At 32.4% G+C, this 17622-nt stretch overlaps 4 protein-coding genes across 9 annotated transcripts; 3 read left to right on the plus strand and 1 right to left on the minus strand.

Moving 5' to 3' along the window:
- Window positions 1-1339: 1339 nt before the first annotated feature.
- Window positions 1340-3128, minus strand: LOC103495283 (transcription factor bHLH113). Its single transcript, XM_008456780.3, has 5 exons — window positions 2419-3128; window positions 2217-2318; window positions 2059-2121; window positions 1831-1953; window positions 1340-1740 (listed from the first exon to the last, which is right to left on the minus strand). The coding sequence occupies exons 1-5, from the start codon at window positions 2743-2745 to the stop codon at window positions 1600-1602; spliced, it is 756 nt and encodes a 251-aa protein (XP_008455002.1). The 5' UTR covers window positions 2746-3128; the 3' UTR covers window positions 1340-1599.
- A 2583-nt stretch (window positions 3129-5711) lies between these two features.
- On the plus strand, window positions 5712-8603 carry LOC103495284 (uncharacterized). Of its 5 annotated transcripts, none has more exons than XR_007820165.1 (4): window positions 5712-5922; window positions 6793-7331; window positions 7795-7942; window positions 8020-8603. XR_007820165.1 is itself a non-coding variant. In XM_008456781.3 (3 exons), the coding sequence occupies exons 2-3, from the start codon at window positions 7811-7813 to the stop codon at window positions 8341-8343; spliced, it is 456 nt and encodes a 151-aa protein (XP_008455003.1). In that variant the 5' UTR covers window positions 5719-5922; window positions 7795-7810; the 3' UTR covers window positions 8344-8603. The 5 variants fall into 5 exon arrangements, 3 of the variants coding, with proteins under 3 accessions (XP_008455003.1, XP_008455006.1, XP_016901682.1); XR_007820166.1 differs by having other exon boundaries at window positions 5722-5922; window positions 7234-7331; XM_008456781.3 differs by lacking the exon at window positions 6793-7331 and having other exon boundaries at window positions 5719-5922.
- Window positions 8604-9539: 936 nt separating this feature from the next.
- On the plus strand, window positions 9540-12583 carry LOC103495285 (uncharacterized). Of its 2 annotated transcripts, XM_008456786.3 has the most exons (3): window positions 9540-9783; window positions 11098-11216; window positions 12297-12583. In XM_008456786.3, exons 1-3 carry the CDS (start codon window positions 9635-9637, stop codon window positions 12302-12304), a joined length of 276 nt encoding a protein of 91 aa, XP_008455008.1. In that variant the 5' UTR covers window positions 9540-9634; the 3' UTR covers window positions 12305-12583. The 2 variants fall into 2 exon arrangements, with proteins under 2 accessions (XP_008455008.1, XP_008455007.1); XM_008456785.3 differs by lacking the exon at window positions 12297-12583 and having other exon boundaries at window positions 11098-11610.
- Window positions 12584-16326: 3743 nt separating this feature from the next.
- On the plus strand, window positions 16327-16950 carry LOC103495286 (zinc finger protein 4-like). Its single transcript, XM_008456787.3, has one exon. The coding sequence runs from the start codon at window positions 16327-16329 to the stop codon at window positions 16948-16950; it is 624 nt and encodes a 207-aa protein (XP_008455009.2).
- Window positions 16951-17622: the final 672 nt, after the last annotated feature.

The following is a 17622-nucleotide window of genomic DNA, read 5'->3' on the forward strand; positions in this document are numbered from 1 at the left end:
AAAAAAAATTTCTTGAGATTTTTGTCAACTTTTTCAACTACTCAACTTCCAAACTTTATTTTTATTCAAATATTTGGACAATCTATTACATATTGTTTATTTTATGGGTTTGAACTGTTTATTATATTCTAAGTCTTTGTCTAAAATCAAATGCATGATCTAATTGAATTTACTATATCTAAAGGACTATATTGAATTGATCTAAGAAAAGAATTTGATTACATTATTCTATACTTCCATAAAAAGACTAAGAGCTACAAAAATGTCTCAATTGAATCTCTCATTTGTTTTATTGTTGACCCCAACCAAATTTTGGTTAAAAAAAAACGCATCTAACCTTCACATGACAACAACAATAAATTTGTGATTTAGGAAGAGAGAAGATGCAAAACAAAGAAAAAGGGTGTTGATGCCTAGGTGGTGGTTGTAGTTATTTTTGAAGAGTTGAGTTGATAATTATTACCGAAGAAAGTAATTAAGAAATGTGGAAAATATGAGAGTGACGCAGATAACGAGATGAGAAATGTTAAATAGGGATAATAAACATCTTCAATTATTGATGCATCCAAACGATGGATAATTAACCCTATTTCAATTACATGTTGGTTGTCAAACGTTTCCCAAAAGAATTATATATTATGAAAGAGAAATCAAAACTTCTAAGTTTGAGATCTCATCTCCCAAATTTACATCATATGAAGTTATAATGAAGTATATATATGGGAAGGTGAGATGGACGTATAACTTTTTCTCTTATGGATATGACGTTCGTTTTCTATTCCTAATAAGTTAGGATTAGATCTAAAATTTAGAACATATTACTTAAATTTTGTTTTGGATGGTTAATATGAAAAATGACCCTTAAACGTTGTTAGAGCACTAACATTTTGTTAGTATCCACGTACCAGTTGTGAAGGTTTAGAGCACAGGCACGAGCGCGTCTAATCGCAAGGGAGAACGAGAGCGAGAGTGAGGGAGTAAGAGAGGAAGAGCCTTGATGTGTTAGAACAAACGCTAGAGCAAGGGATGAAGGTGGAGCACAAGCACAAACACAAACACGACGAAGAAGGAAGAGGCGTAGGATTTTTGAACCACCGGGAGGGAAGATATGAATAATTAACACAGTCTAACAATGACAGAGGACCATTCTTCGTTATTTTTTACCAACTGTAAACAACGTTAGGAAAGTAAAAAGTAAAATTAAGGTCATTCCCTATTCTTCTCAAACAAACAAAACCCAAAAGGCAGAAGTGTGGCTTAACCAATGATCCAAATAACAAGTTTTAACAACTGAAACCCCTAAAAGCAGGAAAAAGAACAAACAAAAAACAAAAGAAAGTACAAAAGAAAGCTAACAGCTTTTAACATCTATTTCTTTCCCATCAAACAAAAAAGAAAAAAGAAGAAGAAGAAGAAAAAGTGTTCGATTTACATCTTCTTCACACATCTTCTGCTATACTTACTGATTCATTTTTTAGTCAAAAGTTACAAGTCAAAAAAAAGACAGTACCCCAAGACAACAAACCCAAACCCTCTTCTTCAGTTCTTTGTACACATCAAACTTCAAAATCCAACCATCCATTTCCTCTCTTCTTCTTCTCAAAACTTCTTCCCCATAGCCATGGCTGGAGACCAAAAATCTGCTACTGTACAATTAGCCAAATGCAAACTGCAATCCACTGGAATCAAACACAATCCTCTGCTTTTCAGATCTCCCTCTGTTTCCCCATTTTCTTTTCCCTTATAAAGAAAACAAAAGGGTTTCTTTTTTTAATAAATAATAATAATAATAATAATAAAGGTTCGTTTTTTTAGTCAGAAAGTTCTTACAGTGGCTGATTGAGAAGAAAGCAGCTGACTTTTTTGCAAGTAAGGGCTGCACAAGACTTGAACTTGTTCATGTAGAAATTTGATGTAACCCATTGCCTCGTGAAGTACTGATGCTGTATCTGTCTGTTTTTTTAAAAAAAAAAAAATCATTAACATCCAACAAAATTCATATCAAATTCTCAAAATAATTGGAAGAATCAAAATTAGATGTTCTGTTATTTTTACGACCTTTCCAAAGGGTGAAACCAATTGTTGTAATGCTGTGATTCTTTCTCCTAATTTCTCCTTCCTCTAAAATAAAACAAACAAAACAAAACCCATTTCAGAAATAGAGTAAAAAGAAGAAGAAGAAGAAGATGATGATGAAAGTTATGGCAAAAATAAACCTTTGCATGTCCAGCAGAACAGGGAGCTTCAGGCTTGGTCTTTTTCGAAGCTTCTTTAATGGCTGCCGTTTCTGGGTTTGACCCATTTCTCCTTTTCAATTTCTACAAATACCAACAGTTCAACTTACAATATAAAAGAAATAAACAAACAAACAAGAAAAACAAAGGAAATTAGTTAAAAAGATTCAATTTTTGTATTTACGAATTCAAATTTAAGGCCATTCCCAGAAGAATTTGAAGAGGAATCACTGCATGCGTGGGCTGATCTTTGACGAGATTTAAAACCCAGCTGTGGATGTTCTTGGTCTTCTTCTTTGGTACCGAAACAGAGCATCTTGGGTGGGTTATCAATGGCGAAAGAAGAAGAAGAAGAAGAAACAGAGTAATCAAAGATTTGATGATGATTTTTATCAACATCAACATCATTATCATCATCATCATCATGGTGTGGGGAAAACAGAAGCTGAGAGAAAGTAGTAGCTGTTGTTGGTCGGAGGTGGTCCCCAGCAAAGGATTGATTTTCCGCCATTAATGAGAAGGTTTTGCTTGAAAAATAACCAGAGTGAAGAAGATCAGTGGGAGAAAAAAACGGAAGCTTTTTGTTTCTTTTTTAGTGCCTCTCTTTCTCTTTGTTTTATGTGTGAGTGAGAAGCAGGAGATTACTGTGGCTTTCGGTTACAATGGAATGAGTGGTGGAGGAAGAGGAAATCAATTTTTTCCTTTCTTTTTCTTTTTCTTTTTCTTTTTCTTTTTTTGGTTGGAGAGTTTCGAGGTTTTGGTTTTGGATTTTTATGGGTTTTCGGAGCTTTCTTTGGTCAAATGTTTCGGACCCGAGAAGCCCGTGGGTTTCGATGTCCGAAGCAGAAGCAGAAGCAGAAGCCATTGCCATTGCCATTGCGCTATTGTCACCGTACTCTGTTTCTGAAATGCAAGTGCCTCCTCCTTGCTTCCCCTTATTATTCCAAACATCTTCCACTAAGATTATCCAAAACAATACCTTTCTTTTGATATTTTATAAGAAAACGAAAGAGATTAGCATTTGAGCATGGAATCAAAATAACATCCCCAAGCTTCGCAACAATAAAAAAAGAACATAGAGTTTGGTTAAAAACCTTTTGTATTACGAATTCGGTCCAATAAACTTAATCCAAATATAATTTTATATTAGGTTACATTATAAACTCATCCTATTACAGTTCACCAAATACCCTAGTAGTTGTTAATGTTGTGACGTTTAAATTGGATTGAAACATCAAATTTCACGATGATGAGTTTAGCTTGTGCGGTTGACATGACTTTACTCTCTAAATATAGAAGGTTCATTCTCTCAATCTCATAATTGTTGTACTGAAAAATCAAATTCAATTCATTAATTTTGTACCGACACTTGGAGTCTGTATCCAAACCTGTAGTGAAACAATATAATTTGATTGATGAATTAAAAGTGTTCAATCTAATTGTTTCTGAAAATTATGTCGTATTGTTATAATTACGATTGTCGTTTTTTGTAATGATATAATTAAAAAATTACATTTTTTAACATCTTTGTTTTTGTTACCATTACCGTTATTGTCATATCCTCAAAGAAAGAGGTAATGGTAACAGTATAAAAAAAAATTGACAAAATTCATAATAGAAAAAACAATGTAATTACATTCGCAATTCAAACTTATTACAATTGAATGATATTCCAACTCGAGTGTATCCATTTTTAATACGCTTTGATGGTCTTAAATCAATTTAACTTTGGTCGGAATAAAGTGACAAATATATGGAAGGAAAATTAAAAAGAAAACAATGAAGGATGAAATATAAACATTTGGTGGATTAAATTCATAGGATGCTGTGTTTCCCCGACACCTCGACGGTGGAATGCTCTTTTTATTTGCCTTAACGCCATCCCCCATGTCTCGGCCACTGCCACCACCACCACCACCCCCTCTTCTCTCTTTTCTTTTTTCAATGCAACAAAATCTATGTTCCTATATGGGACATATTACGTCTTTAAATTTTAATTTATTACATCTACTCTTCTCATCTTTAGTTCTATTAAAAAATTATTTTATGTTATCCACCCCCAATAATTATTAAAAATAGTAAGAATTAAGTATAGTTCAACAGTAATTAGAGTGACCCTTCGATCTAAATGTCGGAAATTCGATTCTCCTTCTTTATAATTGTTGTACCGAAACGAGTAAGACATCAATAAATTAATTGGAATAAAATCTATACAACTGAAACAAATAAACTAATCGTGTTTGTAGGAAGAGGAAAAAAGTCTATTAACATATCTCTGGAAATTTAGGGTTATTTGGCACGAAGAGGATCACTTTAAACGAGTAGTGGTTAAACCAAACAACAAACATGTTTTTATGAATTCTATCACACACACATGCATACAATACTATCTAATTGAATGATTGAACAAAAATATAAGCAAACAAAAACAGTCACCATAAATTCGAACTTAAGTTTAAAAAAAATTACATCAGATACTTCTAACGTAGTAACTCATGCACCTCAAATATAAACTTTATAACTTAGACTTAACTTTGAAATCCTAGACACAAATGTTCTAACTTCGAAAAACATATTAATTCTAGACTTCATAATTCAACTTAGTGCTCTAAACAATCTCTTAAGAACTAGTTGGACATTCTTTCCGCACACATAAATGATACTTCAACAAACTGGGTCACCAATTTCTGTGTATTTCTATTTCAGTTTTGTTTCTTTAGTTGTTGCTTGTGCTACTATTGCATTAGATTCATTTGTTTTTCATTAATATAATACATCATCTTAAAACGTTCCCAAGACACACAAATCACAATTATCTAACAAAAATTCTTACAGGGTGTTTGGAATAAGAAGTTGAACAACCAGGAGCATGTAATTATGAAGTCTACGAAGTTGTAAACTCCTGGAACCCACAGTGTAAAAAGTTGATAAGGTATAAAATTGATGTTTTTAATGTGAGACCCACAAACTCCTTAAACTAAACTAGGAATGGAATTCATAACTCCTTAATTCTCTACTCTTACTTACAAATTCCTTAGACCCAACACACCTTTAAAGATTATTATTTCAAAACAAATACAATCATTTAGGAGGATGGATATCTACTTTTCCAAAATTAACCTATTTTTCATTATCTAGATTTCCAAATAAAATGACAAATTATAAAAACAAACTTTGAAGTACGATGATAATTACAATTACATTCATAAACTTTCAATCGTAAAAATTGAACCTTTAAACTTATCGGAATGTTAACATTTGACTCTCAAACTCACGATCATCCTAAAAATTGAACCGCAACTCGAACGAGAGCAGATCGACTACTTGGTTTGTGATTGGAATATTAAAATTAAAAAAATAGAAAAAAGAAAAACTCACATGTGAAATGTGACCAAATCATTGCCATGAATTATTGATAAAATTTTATAAGTAACTTGAGGGATAAGGTTAGTGTCGTTGTCACTGTCAAGAAAAGCAAAAAAGCAAAAAGCAAAAAGAAAACACTACAAAACAAAGAAGATTTCGATCATCTTAGGAATTGCTTTTGTAGTTTGGTCTTCACTCGATAAGCTTCAAACTCCTCGATCTCTTCATTCACAAACACTCATTGTTTGTTGTATTAATGCAACGAGGATCTTCCTTGGCTTCTTCAATCGATTGCTCCAACTTACCAACCACGCTCTTTTAGGTTTTCCACTCTGTTCCCTTTTCCTATTCGATTTCGAGAATTGATCAGAATTTGTTCGTAATTTCTTTCCAATCCACTCAAGAACTATCTATTCATTTTCGTTGCTTTGAATTTTATCATTCGGTGTGATCCATGCGTTCTTCGATGAATTGAAAGAAATGTGGCTAGAACTTTTGCATTGGTGGGTTGGGAAATTAGTGCCAACAAAATAAAGAATGTAATGCTCCTTTTGATATGGTTTTGTGTTTCTAGGTTTTCTCTTTTGCTATTTTAGATTTGAACTTCTAACATTTTCGGATCATTGCTATATCATTGAGAAGTTTCGATTTCTTTGAAAGATTTAGTAATGCGCAATAATTAGGTACATGCTACGATGAACCAAAGTTTTTTTTTTTTTTTCTTTAGTAATTGCTTTCTTTATTTATTTGTGGTAGTTAAAAAAGGTGTCGTTGTAATGTCCATGAGTTTGTTTAATTTAATGTTTTTTTTCTTTCTTGTGCTTTGAGAAAACCTTTTTATCAATTCGATAATTGTTTTGGGGTTTTTTTATAATTAATTTATTGGGGTTCCTATCATGAAGAAAACGGCTTTTGGAAGTTCACATGTTCCGTTTTATGTTTAGCCAATTGAGTGAAAAAAGGAATAAGAAGATTTTCAGTATAATGTCGGGATTTTGAAAATGTTTTGGATTGAATTTCATTCTTTGCTTACTGCTGGTAGAAAATGAAAAACCTTTTTCCTTTGAGATTTTAGTTTTATCCCATGATATCGATTGCTTTTATTATGGTTAGCAGATTTTGTTAATGTAATGTTGAATCCGTGTTGTATAAATGTTGAATTCTTAATATGTCCAATTGTTTGGTTCTTTAGGATTAATGCCGTGAATGAGTTATTGTTGGCATTCTTCTTGGATTACTACCCAGAAGACAGCTTCAAACTTGAAGACTCTTAATTCTGTTGTAGCGAAAAATTGTCAGAAGTCTTGGTCTTGTATATAGGACTTAGTTCACACCATCCCTGGATTAGGATTCTTCTGTTTTTTCGCCCCAAACTCATTGTGTTTACACTTTTTCAAGCATCTTTACATCCTATAATTTTGGCTATAATGATTGGTGATGCTTCTAATATGTCGTATCGAACGGTGTAAGGAGGGGAAATGAACGATAACCCAATGAAATTCTCAGAAACCGGTTATTCATGTAGTTGCTTGTGTTAGCATCTTGGTGGCGAGGGCTACTTTTCTTCCAGGGTCTATTTTAAAGATCCTAAGGTTAAATAATTCTATAATTTTAAACTCTTGTTGTCTTTTAGAATTGGTCTTGCGGTGGGCAAAGCCTTGCCCGGGATTAGCAAAATATGGAGGAAGATAAGAAAAGGCAAAAGCTTTGTAGCTTTTTGTTGGTGTAACGGTAATGATTATTTCAGGTTTAGCTTAACTTAGCATTTCATGTCCTTGTATGGTTTTATAGTTTTATAATCCTATCTTTTTCTTTGTAATTGTCTCTCATTTATTTTAAACTTTGACAATATTTCAAGGTCAAGTTATCTATCTTTCTTGACCTCCTGATACTGGTTAGGAATTAGGATAGTGTTTGTTTAAAGGGACCTTGTGAAAAGTGACTAATGCCGTGTAGTGCAACTTTGTTGAATAGCCTAGATTGTCGACTTTATCAAAAGAGTGCAATCAAGTTATAAGTTGAGACTCCTTGATTGATGTCTAACACTAGACAATATTAGTAGCTGGAAAATACATCAGTTTTGGAGAATTGTCTGTTCTCACGGTCAACAATTTCATTACTTGTATGATACAGAGCTGTAGGAAATTTTAACTTTCTTCTCGTTTGTATGGTTTGATTGGTCGATTGATTTCAGGATCCATAGTTAAACAATGTCTTCATCGGAAATTTACGAGGAATCATATCTAGAATGTTACTGTGGAGCGGCGGCAAAACTAAGAATGTCTCATACAGAAAAAAATCCATTCAGGTTATTCTACAACTGTCCAAAGGAGTTATCTCAAGTAAGCATATACAAATTCATATGCTCTCTGCTTAGTTTACCTTCACTTCTTTATCTTTATGTTCTGAACACTGCCAGCAATGTGGTTTCTTTCATTGGGCTGATGAACCTGAACCATCCGATGATAGACATGCCAATGAACTAGACTTGATCAGAAATGTGTGTATTCGTCTAACAGAAAGGTTGGATGAAATCATAGAGGAACATGAGGATGAGAAAGAAGAGTGGGAAAGGGAAAAGGCTGAGCTAACATTGAAACTGTCAACTCTGCAAACTCAGCTTGATGATATAAATAATAGAATAAGGATTACGAATGAATCGTTTTCAATGCCCCCTTTTGAGTCACTTTCCATTAGGGACGACGACGACAATAACGACACATTAGTTGTATATGCTTTGTAAATAGTTCATCGTAGATTATATGAAGTGAAGCATGAGATCATGTAAAAGACTTAGCTATCTATTTTTGGTACTTGTTGGAGTTTGACTTTTTTGTTTTTTTGGATGACCCCTCAAAATGTTGTTGTTTGAAAGGTAGGAGTTTTCGACAACAAGAGAGGATAGGGTATCTATAGTCTCGACTCTTGGTTGAGTATTAAGACTTTGTTTAATAACTATGTTGTAAATTTTGTTCTATTTTCTAAGAACCAAATATCTTTTTTTCTTTTTTAACAACAATTGTGGGATGGGAATCGTTTAAATTATCTCTAAACTCAAACGAAAGTCCAAACTACAGCCTACATTGCATGAGAGACAAAATGTTGATGTTTTTTTAAGAGGTTGAACTTCTAGCATCAACATTATTGTACACGATTGATGTCGGTTTGTGAATATTGCTCATCTACCCGAATTTTTTATGTTTTTAGAATGTCTTATAAAAATGGACAAATACCAAATTATGTTATACCCTTGAATATTAGGAGTGATATCAATTTAAACCCTAAACCAATAACTGTATCGATTCAAATTCTCAACTTTGTATTAATATTTATGTAAATCCTAAAGTAATAATTGTATCCAATTATTGTCTTTTAATCTCACTCCCTATATTTTTACCCAATTATTTTTAATTCATATGAATTCCCTACATGAATGTCGATTTATATAAAAATTAAAAAATATAATTTTTGTGAACACTTTTCAAATAAATCTTGATATTAGAAAGTCTAAATTGATTCATTTATTGATCTTTAAACCGATAAAGTTATAAGTCTCACACAATATTATCAAATAAATTATGATATAAATTTTTAATTGATAATTGATATATTTATCAAAGTTTAGATTTGAATCAGTATAGAGTTTAAACCGTACGACCCTCAAAATTTATAATCTAAATTTGATACAAATTATTAGTTTATAGTTTGAATTCATAACCGTCCAATATTTCAAAAGTTTAGGAGAAAAAAATCACAACTAAGGTTGGATATTAAAGTCTCTCTTGAAATTTGAAAAGAGTAATGTAAATTCTAATAATAATAATTGAAAAAAAAAGTACAAACCATTTTTTTAAAATAAATAAATAATAAATAATTGAAAAGAATCTACGAAATAATCAACGGACGAAAACTGAGGACACAGGGTAACTATCGTACATCGCACGGCTCCGAATTGCCAAGAAACTAAAACCCTCGAAAAGCCCCAACACCGCTACCGTCCTTACAACATTCACAGCGTTGAATCGGAGAAGACGATGGCTTGGCGATCTGGATCGCTTTCTCGGACGCTAGTTTCCACTGTCCGCTCTTCATCTTCCCGGTTATCTTCATCGGCTCCTCAACTGCGCCCGCCGCTCACCGCTCCTCGCCGCCTGCCCGGCCGCCATTTCTCTGCTGCTTCCAGGTTCCCTCCGTTAAAACCCGCTAGCCACGAATATTTTCACCTACCTCTTTTCGTGGCTATTTGATGCTTAACTGGGTGTGAATTTCGCTTTACAAGTTCTTGCAGTTTTGGAATCTCGTAAAAGTTTTGTTGTTCTATAGTTCAATTATCTGATTAGAAATTGGAGAGAATTCTCACAGCTAAGATATTTTAGGTATATAGACGGTTCTTGATTATAGATATGTTGGCTTGCTTTCTTGTAGTTACTTGTGGAAAGTAGATGAAAAGGAAATGACCTCTTCTATTCTATTTTCCTGCACCATGACTACGGAATATGTTATTGGCTGAAACTAGTTGGCGTATTGTTATGGACAACTTACCTTCCACATATCTTCACAATTGTCTCATATTGTCCACTTTGGACAAAACCCATATACCTTTGCTTTTGGTTAATACCAAACTGTCTCACAGAGATAATTGTACTCATTTATATACCACAATTATCCCTTGCCTAACCAATTTGTAACTTTGGTTACATTTACAATGCATAATTTTTAGTTTGAGGAAATTGATGTCAAAATAATTTATGTGGAAAGTTATTTAGGTAAAATTTTATTTGTTGTTACTTGAATTTTTAGGGGGTGTTTGAAGCAATGAATGATTCATTACAGTTGAATGCTATTATAGTTTGTATTTAGGGTGTAAATTATTTTAGCCTTGGTTATAATAGTATGTGTTTGGTGTGTAAACTATTTTAGTTTAATAAACACAATAGCAAATAGTAAAATAGTAATAGGTGGGCTTAGAAATAGTGTTTAATGTAGCAATTGAAGACTTTTAAAATAGTATTTACTATAACAAGTGGTTATTATAGTCTTAGATAGTTCTTGCCCAAACGGCCTCTTAAGGTTTTCGTCCTTAAACTCTTAGAGATACTTGTACTTGATAGCTCTGAACTTTAAAAAGTGTCTTATAAGTTTGAATTTTGAAGTGTATACTTAATAAATCTTTGATCTTCCAATTTTATATTTAATAAACCTTTAACTTATGAAACATTTTTCTAAAATTTCAATAACTCACTGGCACAAAATTGAAAGTTGAAATCTTTATTAGACATGCCATTATGTTCTTCTTGGCTGTATTCCATAATCCGTATTGACATCTTTCTCACATATGATATGCATATTTCCAATTTATTCCTATGAAGAAAATGCAATTTCCCTTTTCTCTAGGTAAAATTAATAATAGAAAATTTTCAGGTGATTCATTTGATATTATTTGTAAATCTGTGTTTCTTCTTACGTTTACCGGTGTTTTATTGTTTTCGTACTCTAGGAGCTTGGGAGAATTGGGATGCGTACAATCATTTTTGCCAATTTACAGCATGACAGCAGCTTCCTGCCTGACATCCCACCTCACTGTTAATGTTAGGGCTTTTTGCGAGCTGTCTCATGGTACCTTCTGCCGAACTTGTCAAGATCGCTAGTGGTTACTTTGTGAGTCTTGCTTGTTCTAGGACACACTATCTGCACAATACAGTAGATTTTCGCTCTTATTGTTGTTACTTGTCCGCAGCAATGGTTTCTGTTTATGGAATGAAAGGTCAAAATAATCAAGAACACTAAATCGATATGATTAGCTTCTCCCACACATAGCATTTGAGTTTGTTTGGTTGATAAAATCTTAAGAAGAATTTGGGATTGAATTGATGAGCCGAGCGGGAGTGGGGAAGATGTATGGTGCTCAAGGACATTCACTTGTAGGGTTTTTCTTATTACTTTCTATTTTATTCATTTGTCCTCTTGTGCTTTTGATTTTGAATAATACATTGGTCCTAGTATTTTCCAAGGAGACTGAGAGCCAGGAAATCTAGCATCTTGATCCTTGACGGCGATTGGCAGAAAAGTTGCAATGCTAGTGTTAATTTATAGTCAAATTTAAATAGTATTTTGTGCCATCATAATTTCGAGAATATGAACACAATGCACAATTATTCAAGCAATGAAAATGGAGTGAAAACTTTGGGACCACTTAGAGTGTGTCCTTTTTTCTTTTCCCGGAGAAGGGGTTCCCAAAGTTGTTTCTGAATGGACTAAATTTTGAAGTAGGAGTTTTATGTACATTTTCCATCATTTTAAACTCCTTGAGTTTATTTTGCTACACGTTATCTATTTGCTGGGACTTTCTCAACTTAATATTTGAGACACGTAAAAATGTTATATAATCATAATAGTTGCAAAAAAAATTGGAAACCTAAGATCATTTAAATAAATTGCGGACTACCTTAACTCAACTAGAGTCTAGAAGGTCTTGCATTTTTATATTATTGCCTCTTTCTCTCTTAAGACAAAATAGTGAGCATATCATGCTTATTTTAAGTACTTATAAGTTATAACCAAACATCATGTGTAAAATTTTTCTCCAATCACGACATCACGTTAGGTGTTAGGTGTCTGTTTCATGGGTTCAATCAAGATAGAGATGATGTAGTTAAACTTTTTTATTTCTTCTCACAGCTGCGTTGTCCCTTTCAGGTACTTAAATTTCAATGGGATTAAACAAGGTCATGTGCGGCAATATGCGAGTGCAGGGGACTCATGAAGAGTTGATATATCCGGAGCTTATGCTTTGGAAATAGGATAGAAGTGTTCTTTATTATATTATTTATCAGAACAGGGATTAAAACAAGTGCTACATGCTTGTATCACCGGGCTGTTGTTTCTCGTTCATTGTCACTTACTATGTCATTGATTTACAATTAAAAAATTTGTTTGCTGAAGTCTCAATCAAATAGCCATCCGAGCATTGGATCGATACTAAATTTAGAATTTTCAGAGGTTGCACTAACACTTGCTAATTTGCAGATGTTTGGACAGGTTGCAAGGAAACTTTGGTCTCAGTAGCTTTCCTAATTATTGGAATCGCCACACCTTTTTCTATTTGGACACGTTACTATGTGAGTATTGCTGAAATGTAAAACTTTTCTTTTTCCTTTTGGATGGGAAACAACTTCTATTTAAAAAGGCCGTACAATAGGGCAGATAAAAATATATCCTCTACCAAGCCAATGAGATTTAAGGAAAGATACTCTAATAGGCATAGATTTGCATCAAATCACCATTACAAAGTCCTTTGAAAAGGCACATCAAGCAAATGAGAAAATAGCTGGATCCCTAGAAAATTTCACGACTTGACTCAACCCCTTGAGATTCTTGCTCTAATGCCCATTGAAACAAAACCCCATCACACTATATGAAGAACACATCAACCAACATCCCAAATTTGGAGCAACTTATTCTAGCATAAGGCTGCAAACGGGCAGTGAATAAGAGATGGAACTAATCCTCCTCATCCTTCATCAACTATGGGAATAACATGTAGTGAGTTAGGCAGCCTCTATTGAATTCTATTAGTTCTCAGTCTTTATTTGTTTACAAAGACCCACAGAAAAATTCACCTTCCTCAGGAACTTTACAACATCCACAAGCCCCCGCTATGAAGCCAGTGTTAAATATACAAAGCTAGACCGGATCTTGGGAAGAGTTGCTGTGATTTGTCAAGTCTAAACCGGGTGCGTGGTGATTATCCATTGAAAACTAATTAGATAAAAATGGATTGGGTAGTTTATCGTAGAATTAGGAAACTGATTAAACAGTTGGTATCTAAAGGTGAATGAGATTGTTAGACAGAAATCTCTTTCTCTGAAGTAGACACAACTAAGTGGATGTAAATATTAGATCCTACATGAGTTGTTGACAGAGTGAGAGAGAATCTGTTTATGGATTTTTTTACTATTAACAAGTGGTAACTTTGTCGTTTTGAGAGGTCATTCTCTCAAGACTCAAGAGCCAAAGGGCAAACTGAATAAGTGGTCTCTTAATGCTCCTCCAACTATACTTTAACAGGGTACACCATTATATGTCTTGAAAACAGAAAAAAAAAAAAAGCTAAAACAACGGTGGATGATGCCTGTTCGCTAGATAACTTAGATGATGTTTTATATTTTCTCATTCACCAAGTTTTTTTTTTCTTTAAAGAATTCATTCACTAATTTTAGGGAATATGCATGGTATTGTGTATTTTCAAAATTTGTTTTCCAATTCGTATGATTCATATCTGCAAATTTTGCAAATAACATCTTATTGTATTGTGATAATATATAAAAGATATACTTTTTTTTCTTTTCAAAATCATGTTTTTAGATTATCTACCTCATATGTCATTTCTTACTATTATTTATTTGAAGTCTGAAGGATTAAGATTTCAGACTATTACTAAGTAGACCTATTTAGCAAGAAAAGACAACTTCGTTGGCTTCAGTGATCAAGAATTCTTAATTAAGAAAAAAAGGGAAAGTGATGAAAGATGACAAAGTTAAATCTGAATTTGGACATATATGACTGCTGATTATTCACTGTGTTGATTATTGTAAAAATATTGTAAGGTCCTAAAGTGAAATAAGTGGATTAGATGCCAAATCCAATCAAATCATTGACAAGACAATCATTTGGATGTGTTATATATGGTATTGGTAAGTGTTGAAGGAGATATTAATATAATGTAGTATAATATTGTAGCTTCTTGGCTTCTAGTGTTTTCTTTTGGTGATGCCTAATTTTCACCAATAATGTGATGAAGCAGTAGGATAGGTAGGTTCTATTTTGAGTAAGGAGAAAGCACCCATTATGAAGAACCCTATTTTCACACTTCCTTGTACAGAGAAACCTAAATGACATTTTCTCCCTCTTTTTTTTTTTTACCATTTTTACTCTATATTCCAAGATCTATGTGAGCTCTCTCTCAGCCCCAACAAAATATCAAATCAAAAAAAGCACTAAGAATTTCCACCACTACTCCCATTTCTTAGTTGCCTCAATTGTCTTCTTTGTCATTAGGATCATTACTATGTTCAGCTTATGACTGACATTGGTCAAGCCTCAACCTTCAGATGGGTTTTCTTTTTCTTTCTTTTAAACATTGGATGCATTCATTTTGGCTTTCTTTTATCGTCCTTTTGTCCCGGACAATCTCTTTTTTTGTTTATTTAAATATTTGAGTTTTTTTGTGTATAGTTAACGTGTATCAACGAAGATAGATGTGACATAAGATGTATTCATTTTTATTTTTAGCACAAAATTACTCTATTTGAGATTGATTTACTTTTTTTCTTTATTGTTTTTGGTGTTATCGCATCACTATTTGAATATTCTTATTAGATCTCTATAACTTGTATAGTTTACAAGTTCTTATTAATATCTTTCGGTGACTTCCAATTATTTTCATGAGATACAAAAATTGAATTTTGTAGATGATGTTTGGTAACCATTTTACTTTTGTTTTCTAAAATTAAGCCCATATGTATTACTTTAGTCTACAATTTTTTTTTTGTTATCTACATTCTATCGAGCCATATTTCGAAAACTAAAAAGAAAAATATCTTTAAAGAAGTTTTTACTTTTGAAATTTGATTAAGAATTCATCCTTACTCTTGAGAAATATATAAATAAATCATTGTAAGACATGGAAAGAGAATAGACTTAATTTTAAAAAGAAACAAAAACAAATGAAATTGTTATCAAACAGACGATAGATTTGGTAATAATCTAAACTATTTCAAATCCTATTTTGTTAAATTGATGGCCTTTAAAATTGAGTGAACTTTCTTATGTTTTGTGCATGAGTAGATATGTTGCACACAATTATAAAAGGTAATATAACCACAATAATTTTCTCTATTCATACCAAACAAATATACTACAGAAACTTAAATTGAATAAACTTGAGTATAGTCATTATAGAAGGTAATGTAACCAAAATAATTTTGTGGATTTTCCTTCTATAATTACTATATTAGAGAAATATTTAATGAGGTCTTCCATTATTTTTTTATTTTTTAAAAATGAGTATACTTGTGCTCGTTTTCTTAAAAATTTGTTATTTTGTTATCTACTTTTTATCAATATTAACAAGTTGAATTGTTGAATTTTAAAAACTTTAACGCAAATGTTAAGTTACAAATATGTAATAAAAAAGAGGGTATGCTATGAATGTAAAACTTAACCCAATGTTAATAACTTCCAATATTTTCAAATTTCTCTAAAACAAACTGATTAATTAAGATTGGTTGTTTTTGTAAGCTCAAAATCAGAAGAAATAAACGATGAAAATCTATGAATGTAAAACGAAGTCTATTTGACACAATTTTCCATGGCAGGCAACTTCAACACATTGAAAGATCTTGATTTGACAATTATTGGCATATTATTTGGTATTGTCAATTGTATAGCTATAATACTCCAAAAAGAAGAGTCCCATCTCAAAAGTTTCAAAGGCTAATTTTTGGAGAGAATAACTCCAAGATGAGAAAATAATAATAATAATAATAATAATAAAAAGAGTAAACAAAGCAACAAACTTTAATTACACAATCCAATGTCTCCTCAACTCCAAGCCTCACTAAGTGGGGCAACAACCAAATAGAAACAAAACAAACATATATCCAAACTTCACTCTCTATTCTATTCTCATACCACAACGTTATTCCTACTCTTCTTAAGAAAAGTGATGGAAGATAGAGAAGAAACAACAAAATTAAGAGATATCCAAAAGGCAGATGAATCAAATTCCACCAGAATCAATAGAAATGATTCAATAGCAAATGAAAATCTTGCAAAAGGGTGGCTGAATCTGAGCTTGGGTGGGAATTTTCAGACCTCAAATGACAAAGATTATTCTGATTCTCAACCATTGATGAATAAGGCAAACAATTCTTCAGCTACAAAGATGTTTTCTTGTCATTTTTGTATGAGGAAATTCTATAGCTCACAAGCATTGGGAGGCCACCAAAATGCTCATAAAAGGGAGAGAGGAGCAGCAAGAAGATACCAATTTCAAAGAATAATGACCATGATGGGATTACCACCATCGATGAATAATGCAGCTAATAGTATAATGCTTAGATCTTTGGGTGTTAGGCCTCATTCCCTTCGTCTCCATAGCCATGGAGAATCTGCTGCTACTGTTGCAAGGTTCGAAAACGCCACTGTCACCATCGGTAGGGGCACCACGGCCTTTTGCAGTTTGGAGGACGAGTCGTTGATGCACATAACTTGGCCAGGAAGCTTCCGATTGAACACACAACAAAAAACAGAGCCATCCACCACATTGGATTTGAATTTGAAGCTTTAAGCCTTGTCCGGTAACCACTTGGTTTTTTTTTGTTAATTAAGTGTATTTTCTCTTCCTTACCATGATTTTTATCTTTTGTTAAGTAAAAGAGTTTAATTTTGGATCAAATTCTAAAATAAAAAAGCTTTTAAAAACTATTTTCTTTAATGTTCGTTTGGTAACCATTTTGTTTCTTATTTTTGCTTTTTGAAAATTAAGCATATTTTCTACTCATTTCTTTCAATAATTTGCAACTTTCTTAAATATAATGGAATTTTAAAATAAAAGCAAGTTCTTAAAAACTACTTTTTTTATTTTTCAAAATTTGGCTTTTTTTAAAAAAAACATTGAAAAAATAGATAACAAACGAAGAAATTTGATGGTGTAGACTAGGTTTATAAACTCAATTTTAAAAACAAAAATAAAAAACCAGATTGTTGCCAAACGAGGTTTTAGTTTTTAAATTTTAGGTTAGTTTTTGAAAATATTGATTGAAATGAGATAAACAAAACGAGAAATTTAAAAGGTTGGATAACCGTTTATGCTTAAATTTTAAAAACTAGAAACAAAAAATCACAGTTATCGAAGGAGAACTAATTCATGTTAAAAAAAATGAGGTTCTTTTCTTCTATGCTATTTCTAATTAATTCAGTACAACCATAACCAAAATTCTGTTATATTGTGACAATTCTA

This window comes from Cucumis melo, chromosome 1 (assembly GCF_025177605.1).
Source record: "Cucumis melo cultivar AY chromosome 1, USDA_Cmelo_AY_1.0, whole genome shotgun sequence".
NCBI lineage: Eukaryota > Viridiplantae > Streptophyta > Magnoliopsida > Cucurbitales > Cucurbitaceae > Cucumis > Cucumis melo.